The sequence below is a fragment of the Mustela nivalis genome (genome assembly GCF_964662115.1).
Source record: "Mustela nivalis genome assembly, chromosome: 2".
Lineage (NCBI taxonomy): Eukaryota > Metazoa > Chordata > Mammalia > Carnivora > Mustelidae > Mustela > Mustela nivalis.
Genome location: NC_139021.1, coordinates 134,616,247 through 134,629,029, shown reverse-complemented (window position 1 = coordinate 134,629,029; position 12,783 = coordinate 134,616,247). Strand labels below are relative to the sequence as shown.

Sequence of the window (12,783 nt, the reverse complement as noted above, 5' to 3'; positions counted from 1 at the left end):
TAGGGGAATTGAGAATGTGGATGGAAGCCTTATATGCTACACAAAGAAGTTTTGACTTTTTCCCTTATTAGCATTTGGAAGCAATAAATTTAATTACATTATAAGTGGAATAATATGATCAGATCTACATTTTATGAAAAACACTCTGATGGCAGTATGTCATATGGGTTAGGTGTGATGAAACTGGTGGTGTTAACCAGTTATTATTTGGTAATAAAGGGGTCAAAGATTCTTAAGTTTAAGGTTCAATGATGGGGTAGCTTATAGTACCATTAACCTGAACAGGAAATACAACACAAGTGAATTTGGTAGGAGGCAGGTGATTGTTGAAATCACTTTTGAACATTGGTTCTTGTGGGGTTTTTCTCAAGAGAGAGATCTGAGCTGGAGAGAAGATTTGGGGAGCCATGAGTATATACAGGCATTACTTGGAGATATCAACAAGTTTGGTTCCAGACCACCACAATAAAGCAAGTCAAATGAATTTTTTGGTTTCCCAGTGCATATAAATGTTTACACTATACTGGAGACTATTATGTATGCAATAGCATTATGTCTAGAAAAACAATGTATGTATCTTAGTTAAAAAAAAAATACTGTACTGCTAAAAAATCCTGACCATCATCTGAGTTTTCAGCGAATTCTAAGAATTCTAACGACAGATCTCAGATCACTGTAACAAGTATATTTAACAATGAAAAAGCTTGAATTATTGTGACAATTACCCAAATGTGACACAGAGGCACAAAGTGAGCAAATCCCATTAGAAAATGGCACAATAGATTTGTTTGACACAATTACCACAAATCTTCAATTTGTAAAAACAGACAAAAAAACAACCAAAAGACAAAAAAAAAAAAAACCAGTATCTGTGAAGTGCAACAAAAGATATGCCTTAGATACTAGTTAAAATATGATCATAAATTAAGCTGCTGAGAAAAACATGAGTCGAGAGGAAGTGAGCTGTCAGTGGAACCCTATCAAGCAGCAGCATTTAAGGGATGGGTGAGTAAAAGAATGAATGGAAGGAAGGGTGCTTGGGTGGCGAGTCATGATCCCAGGGTTCTGGGATTGAGCCCCGCATCAGGCTCCCTGCTCAGCGGGAAGCCTGCTTCTTCCCTCTCCCACTCCCCCTGCTTGTGTTCCCTCTCTCGCTGTGTCTCTTTATGTCAAGTAAGTAAATAAAAATCTTTAATTAAAAAAAGTAATTAATGGAAGGAGATAAGTGAATTGTTAAAAAGGTAAAAGCCAGAAGACAGTGGTATCAAGAAGCTAAGGGGAGATAATTTTAAGAAGAAAAAATAGTCAACAATGTCAAATATTCCTAGGAGTTCATGGGGAAGGAGAATTGGAACAAGGTCGTCAAAAGGTATAAACTTCAAATTACAAGATAAACTAGTACTAGTGATGTAATGTACAGCATGACGACTAAAGCTAACACTGTTGAATGATATATGTGAAAGTTAAGGGAGTAACTCTTAAGAGTTCTTATCACAAGAAAAAATTTTTCTTTTTTTCTTTTTCTTTTTATTATGTCCATTTGAGATGATGGATACTAACTAAACTTATTGTGGTAATTATTTTATAGAATGTGTCTTTCAAACCATTATGCTCTATGCCTTAAACTTACACAGTGAGGTATGTCAATTATATCTCAATAAACTGGGGAAAAAAGAAAAACAAAATTTGAAAAGTTTTCATTGAATCTGAAAATAAAGAGGTTATTAACTTTCACATAGCAATATCAGTGAGCTAATGGAGTAGATTCAAATTATAATGAACTGTGGAGTAAATGAGTGATTAAGAAGCAAGTGAATATAAATTCAAGAAGTTGGAAGATGAAAGGAAGGGAGAGGAAATTAGTAGCTAGAAATGTGAGAGATTTTTTAAGCTGGAGATGTCTTTAGCATATCCATAGGTTTGGGAAAAGGAGTCAGCAGATGGGAACAAATTGAAAATAGAAGGAAAGAGAGAATAATTGATGGCAAAGCCCAGGGTATATACAGGTAGGAAAGGATCAAGAACAGAGAAGGAGGGCACCTGGGTGGCTCAGTGGGTTAAGCCGCTGCCTTCGGCTCAGGTCATGATCTCAGAGTCCTGGGATCGAGTCCCGCATCGGGCTCTCTGCTCAGCAGAGAGCCTGCTTCCCTCTCTTTCTCTCTGCCTGCCTCTCCATCTACTTGTGATTTCTCTCTGTCAAATAAATAAATAAAAATATTAAAAAAAAAAAACAGAGAAGGATGTGATGCTTCTTCCTCAGACTGAAAGGAAGGATATACAATGGATGCAGAAATAAATTCTTTCAGTGTGGAGTTCATTAGTTGAGGGATTTCTGGCCTAATGATTTCCATTTCCTTTGTGAAGTAATGTCTTTGCGGACCGTGAAGGAAATAACATTTGAATAAAGAACATGAAGAAGGGGCGCCTGTGTGGCTCAGTACATTAAGCCTCTGCCTTCAGCTCAGGTCATGATCTCAGGGTCCTGGGTTCGAGCCCTGCATCAGGCTCTCTGCTCAGTGGGGAGCCTGCTTCCCCTTCTCTCTCTGCCTGCCTCTCTGCCTACTTGTGATCTCTCTCTCTGTCAAATAAATAATAAAAATAAAATCTTAAAAAAACAATAATAATAAATAAAAAATAAGAAAAAAACATGAAGAAAGAGAAGAATATTTAGGTACTGCATGATAGCATTATGGAATTTGTTGTTGAACAAGGACAACCACATAGATTGCAGAGAGTATGAAAGGTCTTCAGCTAAGGCTGAATGCCAAAGAATCTGTGGCAGCCCAGAGATTTCTTTGTGTACGCAGTTTTCCTAAGGACCTATTAGCAGCTCTTGTCTAAGACTTAAGAAGTCAGATAGCAGGGTTGTTTTAATTGGGGAATCTTCAGACCAAGTGCAGAAGAAGGACAAGGATGCCTGGGACCTGAGTGTGCTGGTGAGAGAATAGTATGAATGGATGATCAGAGGTCCAAGCTTACCCACTTGGGAAACATAGGCTTATTGGAAATGAAGGAAATAAAGTCAAAGAGCAGTTTTCAGGGGATTAAGTGACCAAAAGACTGAAGGCTTGTAAAGTAGATTCTGGGAGTGGAATGTTAGAGATAAGAGTATTTCTGGTTTGCAAAGAAGTGTGTTGCTGGAGGGATTTGGAGGTCAAGATCATCAAAGTTAAAAATAACAAAAACAGAAGCATTATTCCATGATCAGGAACTCTCTTTGGCCCATCTTAAATTTAGCTTTACTCTCTACATCCTTTAGCAACTCTACTTGTTAATGTCACTGAAAATATTTTTACTTCTAATTAAAGAATTTGGGGAGGTCTGCCTTGACAATATCTTCTGATCCAGGAGATAACTTACTATACCAGAACTGCTTTCCTGAGTGGGTATATGGAGAATAATATTTTGGGGGGTTTTCTCCTACATTCTGGCAATTTCTAAGATGTTTCCTTTTTGGGATATGCTTAAATATCTCACTAAAAGTACAGAAGCAACTTCCAAAGCGTTACCCTTATCTCCTGTTTTTTCAATGTTTGAAGACTCTAGCTAGTGTTTGCCAACCTTTTTCATGTAATGGCACCTAAAAATGATAATATTTTTCACGTACACTAGAGAAAATGTAAGCTGTTTGAGGTCAAAGGAAGCTTACTTAGAGATTTTTGACTGCCCTGAGGGTTGAGGAGCCCAAATTAATTTTTACTCACTTCTATGAGCTTAGGTTGTTGGTATTCAGACACCTGAGCTTCTCTTTCACCCTCGATATTTCTCTCTTGGTTCACTCTCACTCTCTTAATATATCGACAAGGCTGTAAAAAACCCTAATATCATTTTCAACCTTATAACTGGGTTCTCACGTCTAGTTTATTCTTATAAGACTCTCTACTTGTAATTGTTTTGTTTTGTTTAATATCTTGATGACAAGACCATGCCAGATGATATCCAAGGTGCTGTTTCAACTATCTATACAAGCAGTGAACAGCTTCGACTCTTTGCATTTGAAGCAGAAGTCAATGAGAACTTTGAAATGGCAGCAGTGTATTATGAAGAGGTAATTAAATGTCTTGCCAGTGGTAATTGTTACTATTATTTGTATAATATGGATATAACAAATAGTTTTTAATTATTTAAAACCCAACAAGACTGATAAAAGGATAGACACATAAATCAATAAAATAGAACCTAAAAATAGATCCACACAAATAAGGACATTATATTTTTATTTTTATTATTATTTTTTTAAATTTCTTTTCAGCGTAACAGTATTCATTGTTTTTGCAACACACCCAGTGCTCCATGCAATATGTGCCTTCCCTAACACCCACTACCTGGTTACCCCAACCTCCCACCTCCCTACCCTTCAAGACCCTCAGGTTGTTTTTTGAGTCCATAGTCTCTCATGGTTCACCTTCCCTTCCAATTTCCCTCAACTCCCTTCTCCTCTCCATCTCCCCATGTCCTCCATGTTATTTGCTATGCTCCACAAATAAGTGAAACCATATGATAATTGACTCTCTCTGCTTGACTTATTTCACTCAGCATAATCTCTTCCAGTCCCGTCCATATTGCTACAAAAGTTGGGTATTCATCCTTTCAGATAGAGGCATAATACTGCATAGTGCATATGGACCACATCTTCCTTATCCATTCGTCCGTTGAAGGGCATCTTGGTTCTTTCCACAGTTTGGCGACTGTGGCCATTATATTTTTGACAGAGGTGTAAGGAAATTCAATAGAGAAAAGACAGTCTTTAAAAAAAAATGGTATTAGAACTGTTGGTCATCCATATGCAAAAAATAAACTTTGACTTAAGCCTCAAACATTGTATAAAAAAATCAACTTAAGAGGCACCTTGGTGGAGCACCTGGGTGGCTCAGTGGGTTAAAGCCTCTGCCTTCTGCTCGGGTCATGATCCCAGGCACCTGGGATCAAGCCCCGCATTGGGCTCTCTGCTTAGAGGGGAAACTGCTTCCTCCTCTCTCTCTCTCTACTTGTGATCTCTGTCTGTCAAGTAAATAAATAAAATCTTTAAAAAAAAAAAAAAGAAGAAGAAGAGGCACCTTGGTGGCTCAAGTGGTTGAGCATCCAACTCTTGCTCTCGGTCAGGTCTTGATCTCAGTGTCGTGAATTCAAGCCCAACACTGGGCTCTAGGCTGGGTGTGGAGCCTACTTAAAAAAAAAAAAAAAATCAACTTAAAATGAACCATAGATCTGAATGTAAAACATAAAACTGTAAAAATTTTAGAAAAAAAAACAAAGAAGAAAGTCTTCATGACCTGGAGTTTTGGACATGATGCAAAAGCATGATCCATAAAAGAAAAATAGGATAAATGGAAGTTCATCAAAATTAAAATGTGTGCTTTGTAAAAGGTAGTATTAAGAGAAAGAAAAGAAAGGTAGATATTGGGAAAAAATATCTGCAAAACATATATCTGACAAAAGATTTGTATCCAGAATATTAAGAACTCCCAAAATTTAACAGTAGAAAAATGACTAAATAAAAATGGGCAAAAGATTTGCAAAGATATTTCACTGAAGAGGACATAAATATGATAAATGAGAACATGGAAAGAAGTTCAACATCATTAGCCATTAGGGAATGCTAATTCAAATCACAATAAAGTGCCACTACAATACATTAGAATAACTAAAATGAAAAATGGTGACAATAAGAGGTGCTGGTGGGGATACAAAACAACTGGAACGCTCATACTTTGCTGGAGGAAATGCGTAATGATGAAGCAACCCTGGAAAATAGTTTGGCAGTTTCTACTCCTGGGTATTTACCTTAAAAAAGTATAATCTTAGTGGTATTCCCATGCATTTTGGCCCTTTGTAGATCTTCAGAGAAATGTCTGTTTAAGTCCTTTGCCCACTTTTGAGTCACTTTTGTTTAATTTTTGTTGTTGAGTTTTAGTAGTTCTTTACATATTCTGAATATTCTTACCAGTTACAGGTATATGATTTGCAAATATTTTCTCCCATTCTGTGAATTACCTCTTTACTCCATTGAGTTTCTTTTAATGTACAAAAGTTTTTTTTAAAGGTTTTTGATGAAGTCCAATTTGTCTTTTTTTTTCTTTTGTTAACTGTGCCTTTGGTATCATATTCAAGAAATTATTGTGATATCCAGAGTCATATTATAGTTTTAGGTCCTACATCTAGGTCTTTGATCTATTTTGAGTTATTTTTTGTATATGGCATTAAGTAGGGGTCCAACTTCATTTTTTACATGTATATGTGGATATCCAGGTTTCCTAGCACCATTTGCTGAAAAGACTGCCCTTATATATTGAATGGTCTTGGTCTCTTTGTCAAAAATCATTTGACCATATATGTGAGGGCTCTCTATTCTATTCCATTGTTCTATATATTTATCTTGATACTAGCACCACACAGATTACATAACTTTTTAAGTTTGAAAACCTGGTGTCTGTTTTTATGCCAGTACCATGCTGTCTTGATTATCACAGCTTTGTAGTAAAGCTTGAAATCAGGCAACGTGATGCTGCCAGTTTTGTTTTTCTTTTTCAACATTTCCTTAGCAATTCAGGGTCTCATCTAATTCCATACAAATTTTAGGATTGTTTGCTCCAGCTCTTTGAAAAATACCGGTGGAATTTTTATTAGAATGGCATTAAAAGTATAGATTGCTCTAGGCAGTATAGACATTTTAACAATGTTTATTCTTCCAGTCCAGGAACATGGAATGCTCTTCCATCTTTTTGTGTCTTCTTTGATTTCTTTCATGAGTGTTCTGTAGTTCCTCGAGTACAGATCCTTTACCTCTTTGGTTAGGTTTATTTCCAGGTATCTTATGGTTCTTGGTGCTATAGTAAATGGAATCAATTCTCTAATTTCCCTTTCTGTGTTTTCATTGTTAGTGCATAAGAAAGCCACTGATTTCTGTACATTGACTTTGTATCCTGCCACATTACTGAATTGCTGTATGAGTTCTAATAGTTTGGGGGTGGAGTCTTTTGGGTTTTCCATATAAAGTATCATGTCATATGCGAAGAGAGAGAGTTTGACTTCTTCACTGCCAATTTGGATACCTTTAATTTCTCTTTGTTGTCTGATTGCTGTTGCTAGAACTTCTTTTTTTTTTTTTTTTAAAGATTTTATTTATTTATCAGAGAGAGAGGGGGAGAGAGCGAGCACAGGCAGACAGAATGGCAGGCAGAGGCAGAGGGAGAAGCAGGCTCCCCGCCGAGCAAGGAGCCTGATGTGGGACTCGATCCCAGCACGCTGGGATCATGACCTGAGCCGAAGGCAGCTGCTTAACCAACTGAGCCACCCAGGCGTCCCATGTTGCTAGAACTTCTAATACGATGTTGAACAAGAGTGGTGAGAGTAGGCATCCTTGTCGTGTTCCTGATCTCAACGGGAAGGCTGTGAGCTTTTTCCCATTGAGGATGATAATTTGCTGTGGGTTTTTCATAGATAGATTTTATGAAGTTCAGAAATGTTCCCTCTATCCCTATACTTTGAAGTGTTTTAGTCAGGAATGGATGCTGGGTTTTATCAAATGCTTTTTCTGCATCAATTGAGGGGACCATGTGGTTATTCTCTCTTCTCTTATTGATTTGTTCTATCACATTGATCGATTTGCGAATGTTGAACCATCATTGCAACCCAGGGATGAATCCCACCTGGTCATGGTGGATCATCTTTTCAATGTGCTGTTGGATCATCTTTTTAATGTGCTGTTGGATCCTATTTGCTAGGGTCTTGTTGAGAATCTTAGCATCCATACACATCAGTGATTTTGGTCAAATTCTGCTTTTCAGTGGGGTCTTTGCTTGGTTTGGGGATCAGGGTAATGCTGGCTTCATAAAAAGAGTCTGAAAATTTTCCTTCTGCTTCAATTTTTTGAAACAGCTTCAGGAGAATAGGTGTTATTTCTTCTTTGAAAGTTTGGTAGAATTCCCTGGGGAATCCATCAGGTCCTGGGCTCTTGTTTTTTGGGAGGTTTTTGATCACTCCTTCTAGCTCATTACTAGATATTGGTCTATTCAGGTTGTCAATTTCTTCCTGGTTCAATTTTGGAAGTTTATAGTTTTCCAGGAATGCATCCATTTCATCTAGGTTGCTTAACTTATTGGCATGTAATTGTTGATAATAATTTTGATGATTGTTTCTATTGCCTTGGTGTTAGTTATGATCTCTCCCTTTTCATTCATAATTTTATTAATTTGGGCTTTCTCTCTTTTCTTTTGGATTAGTTTGGCTAATAGTTTATCAATCTTATTGATTCTTTCAAAAAACCAACTTCTAGTTTCTTTGATGCGTTCTACTGTATCTCTAGTTTCTATCTCACTGATCTCTGCTCTAATCTTGATTATTCCCCTTCTTGTGGTGGAGTTGGCTTAATTTGTTGTTGATTCTCCAGTTCTTTAAGGTGTAGAGACAGCTCGTGTATTCTGGATTTTTCCATTATTTTAAAGAGAGGCTTGGATGGCTCTGTATTTCCCCCTTAGTACCGCTTTTGCTGTATCCCGTAGATTTTGGACTTCATTCTCATTGGTTTCCATGAATTGTTTAAGTTCTTTGATTTCCTGGTTGATCCAAGAATGCATTCTTAAGCAAGGTGGTCTTTAGCTTCCAGGTGTTTGAATTCTTTCCAAACCCTTCCGGTTGAGCTCCAGTTTCAAAGCATTGTGATCTGACAATATGCAGGAATAATCTCAATCTTCTGGTATCAGTTGAGCCCTGATTTGTGACTCAGTATGTGGTCTATTCTGGAGAAGGTTCCACGTGCACTCGAGAAGAATGAGTATTCTGTTGTTTTAGAGTGGAATGTTCTGTATATATCTATGAGGTCCATCTGGTCCAATGTGTCATTCAATGCTCTTGATTCCTTATTCATTTTCTGCTTGGATGATCTGTCTATTACTGAGAGTGGCATGTTAAGATCTCCTACTATTAATGTATTCAGATCAATATGACTCTTTATCTTGATTAACAGTTTTCTTATGTAATTGGCTGCTCCCATATTGGGGGCATAAATATTTACAATTGTTAGATCTTCTTGGTGGATTTAAGAATTATGTAGTGTCCTTCTGTATCTCTGACTACAGCCTTTAGTTTAAAATCCAATTTATCTGATATGAGAATCACTACCCCGACCTTCTTTTGAGGCCCATTGGCATGAAAGATGCTTCTCCATCCCTTCACTTTCAGTCTGGATGTATCTTTAGGTTCAAAATGGGTCTCTTGTAGACAACATATGGATGGGTCCTGTCATTTTATCCAATCTGCAACCCTGTGTCGTTTTATGGGCGCATTTAGGCCAAGTATGAGTTCTCCAGTTTTGTTCTTTTTCAAGATTGTTTTGGCTATTCAGGGTCCCTTGAGAATCCATTTAAATTTTAGAGTGTTTTTTCCTATTGCTACAAAAATTATTAAGATTTTGATAGAGATTGTATGGAATCTGTAAATTGCTTTGGGCAGTATTGACATTTTAATAATATTAAGTCTTTCAATCCATATACATGAGATGTGTTTCCATTTGTTTATGTCATCTTTAATTTTTTTTAGCAATGTTTTATAGTTACTCATTATGAAATGCTTTTTTTATATATTTGTACTTAAACTTATATTTGCCATCTCAAGACCATGACAGAATTATTATATGTGAATCTTTAAAATGAACTATAAAATGAATCTATGTTCCTAAGTAATTAGAGGAGTTTATGGTGACTAAGAAGCAATGACTTGAAGATTTAATTTAAAAATTATTCCAATAAGTATTTATTCACCACATACTATGAGCCAGAATAGTGTCTGTGCTAGATATGCAGAATTCAGCAGTAAAATTTTAAAATATGACAGTTTCTGCTTTCATACAACTTAGAGTATTTGTGGTTTTATGGGCATAAAAAATATGACATTGTATTACAATAACTTTGGTCCTCCTGGTGCTTCATGTAATAGAGGTTGGTCCGTGAGCCCCAGAACCTGGAACACTGGCTGGACTATGGTGCCTTCTGCCTCCTAACTGAGGACAACATCAAAGCACAAGAGTGTTTTCGGAAAGCCCTTTCCCTCAACCAGAATCATATCCAAAGGTATGGGTGGAAGGGAGATGAAGGATGAGTAGGAGTACATAAGCTTCTATATGAAATTGTCTTGGTTCCATGACTGTGACATGGGACCATGCTGTGAATCATGTTGGTGGTCTCTTCTCAGCTTGTTGCTGTGTGGTGTCCTGGCTGTCCTTATGGAGAAGTATGAGCAGGCAGAAATTTTCTTTGAGGATGCTACTTGCTTGGAACCAACTAATGTTGTAGCCTGGACTTTACTTGGTATGGTATTTTCCTGTGATATGAATGTGTTTTCTTCCATTATAAGGTTCTCCCTTTCTCTTTTCATTCTTTAATGGCTTATCATATAGTTCTTAAACTTTGGTAAAGTTAGGAAAATAGAAGTGAAATGTTGCAGTTCTTCAGTTTATGATGGTGGAAAAAACAGTCACATTTATTTCAACATCTTTCTTTCTTCAGGTTTGTACTATGAAATTCAAAACAATGATATTCGAATGGAAATGGCATTTCATGAAGGCTTCAAACAACTTCAGGCACGAACGCTTCAGGCACAAGTAATAAAGCAGAGGAGCACTGGTCCTTTTGAGTACATTGAAGAAGGAGGGAAAGTAGAAGAACACAGTTTAGGTCCTTGGGGAATCACTAATGGTTCTTCTGCAATAGCAATGAAGGCGGAAACCCCAGCAGGTAGGACCAGGAAATGGAGATGATGAGTGGCTATTGAAACAATTACTGGCCTTATGAATAGGGCCTAGCACATAGTAGGTAGTAAATAATTGTCAAATGATTCAGTAGATGGAGTTTTGGGTTATCCCAGAGATACCAGGAAAGACTCCTTTTAATAATTCCTCATTCATATGACTGGAAGTCTGAAGCTATTGCTGCCATTCAGGTTTTTTAATCTTAGAGAATTTACTGTTTCTGTGTTCCAATAAGAGTGGTATGATTGTAACAGAGTAAATTTCTTTCATTTTCCCCTCACTTTCTTTTCTAACACTCTCAATCCCTCTCTTGTGATTCTTTTTCTTTTTCTAAGATTTATTTATTTGAGAGAGAGAGAGAGAGAGTATGAGCAGGAGGGGCAGAGAGAAAAGGAGAGAAAATCTCAAGCAGACTCCACACCAGGCATGGAGCTGGATCTGGGGCTTGATCTTACAACCTGAGATCACGACCTTAGCTAAAATCAAGAGTCCAACACTTAACTGACTGTACTGCCCAGGCACCACCACTTCTCTTGTGATTCTTAAGTTTATTTATGTATTTATACACGTGTGTGCGTGTATGCACTCGCACGTGCACACATTCATACACACACACACACACACACACACTCCCCTTTTCCCCTGTTCTTATCATTCTCCTTTCCTCCATTTTAGAAAATTGATCATTCTAATCTGTTTAATATGTATTTTTGTTTATGTGTTTCTTGTATATGTTATTTTGTTTATATGTTATTGCATATTGTTATTTTGTGTGCATCTAACAGATGAAGTACAATGACATTTCATAAACTGCACATATTTAACACATACAAATTGATATGTTTGACATCTGAACACAACCATGAAAACATCAACCCAATCAAGTTAATAAACATATCCAAAATCTCCTAAACTCTCCTTGTGCCCATTTGAATCTCTTTCTCTGGCTTCCATTTCCAGACAACTCAAGCATCTCTCTGTCACCATCAATTAGTTTGCATGTCTAAAATTTTAGAATTCTAGAAAATTTCCACCATTTTCTAGAACTTCTAGAGTTAAATGGGATCATATAGTATGTTTTATTTTTCCACCAAGCATGACTGTTTTGAATATAAAACATGCTGTTGTCTATATTAATAGTTCATCCCTTTTTATTGCTAAATAGTATCCCATTATATGAAGATACCACAACGTGTTTATCTATTCACCTGTTGATAGATATTTGGGGTGTTTCTAATTTGGGACTACTGAAATAAAGCTGCTATGGATATTTGTCTACACGTATTTTTATGGATATACACTTTCATTTCTTCTGGATAAAATATTTAGGAGTTGAACTGCAGGGACCATGAGTTATTTAGCAGTATGCTTTTAATTTTCTTTTATTTTCTATTTTAAAAAATTATTTAAATTCAATTTATTAACATACTATACTATGAGTTTCAGAGACAGAGTTCATTCATTCATCAGTCTTATATAACATCCAGTGCTTATTACATCACATGCCCTCCTTAAGGTCCATCGCCCAGTTACCCCCATCCTCCTACCCTCTGCCCCTCCAACAACCCTCAGTTTGTTTCCCATGATTAAGAGCATCTTATGGTTTGTCTCCCTCTCTGATTTCCTCTTGTTTTACTTTTCCCTCCTTCCCCTATGCTCCTCTGTTTTGTTTCTTAAATACCACATATAAGTGAAATCATATAATTTTCTTTCTCTGATTGACTTATTTTGCTTAGCATAATACCCTCTAGTTCTATCCACATCATTGCAAATGGCAAGATTTCTTTTTTTTTTTTGATGGCAGTAATATTCCAGGGGGTGTGTGTGTGTCCATTCATCTCTTGATGGACATCTGGGCTCTTTCCATAGTTTGACTATTGTGGGCATTGCTGCTATAAACATTAGGGTGCAGATGCCTCTTTGGATCAAGGATCATTACATTTATATCTTTGGGTTAAATACCTAGTAGTACAATTGCTCAGTCATAGGGTAACTCTATTTTCAACTTTTTGAGGAACCTCCTACTGTTTTCCAGATTG

The 12,783-nt window shown here is 36.8% G+C and overlaps 1 protein-coding gene across 12 annotated transcripts in view; it reads left to right on the top strand.

The window, feature by feature from the left end:
• Positions 1-12,783, top strand: part of CFAP70 (cilia and flagella associated protein 70) — a 113,380-nt gene that overhangs the window by 60,449 nt on the left and 40,148 nt on the right. For 9 of the 12 annotated variants that reach the window (XM_082716711.1, XM_082716706.1, XM_082716709.1 and 6 more), the window contains 4 exons: positions 3,923-4,048; positions 9,934-10,067; positions 10,189-10,304; positions 10,503-10,730. In XM_082716711.1, coding sequence (XP_082572837.1) covers positions 3,923-4,048; positions 9,934-10,067; positions 10,189-10,304; positions 10,503-10,730 — 604 coding nt within the window. The remainder of the gene's footprint in view (positions 1-3,922; positions 4,049-9,933; positions 10,068-10,188; positions 10,305-10,502; positions 10,731-12,783) is intronic. The other 3 variants (XM_082716713.1, XM_082716712.1, XM_082716708.1) reach the window with 1 other exon arrangement.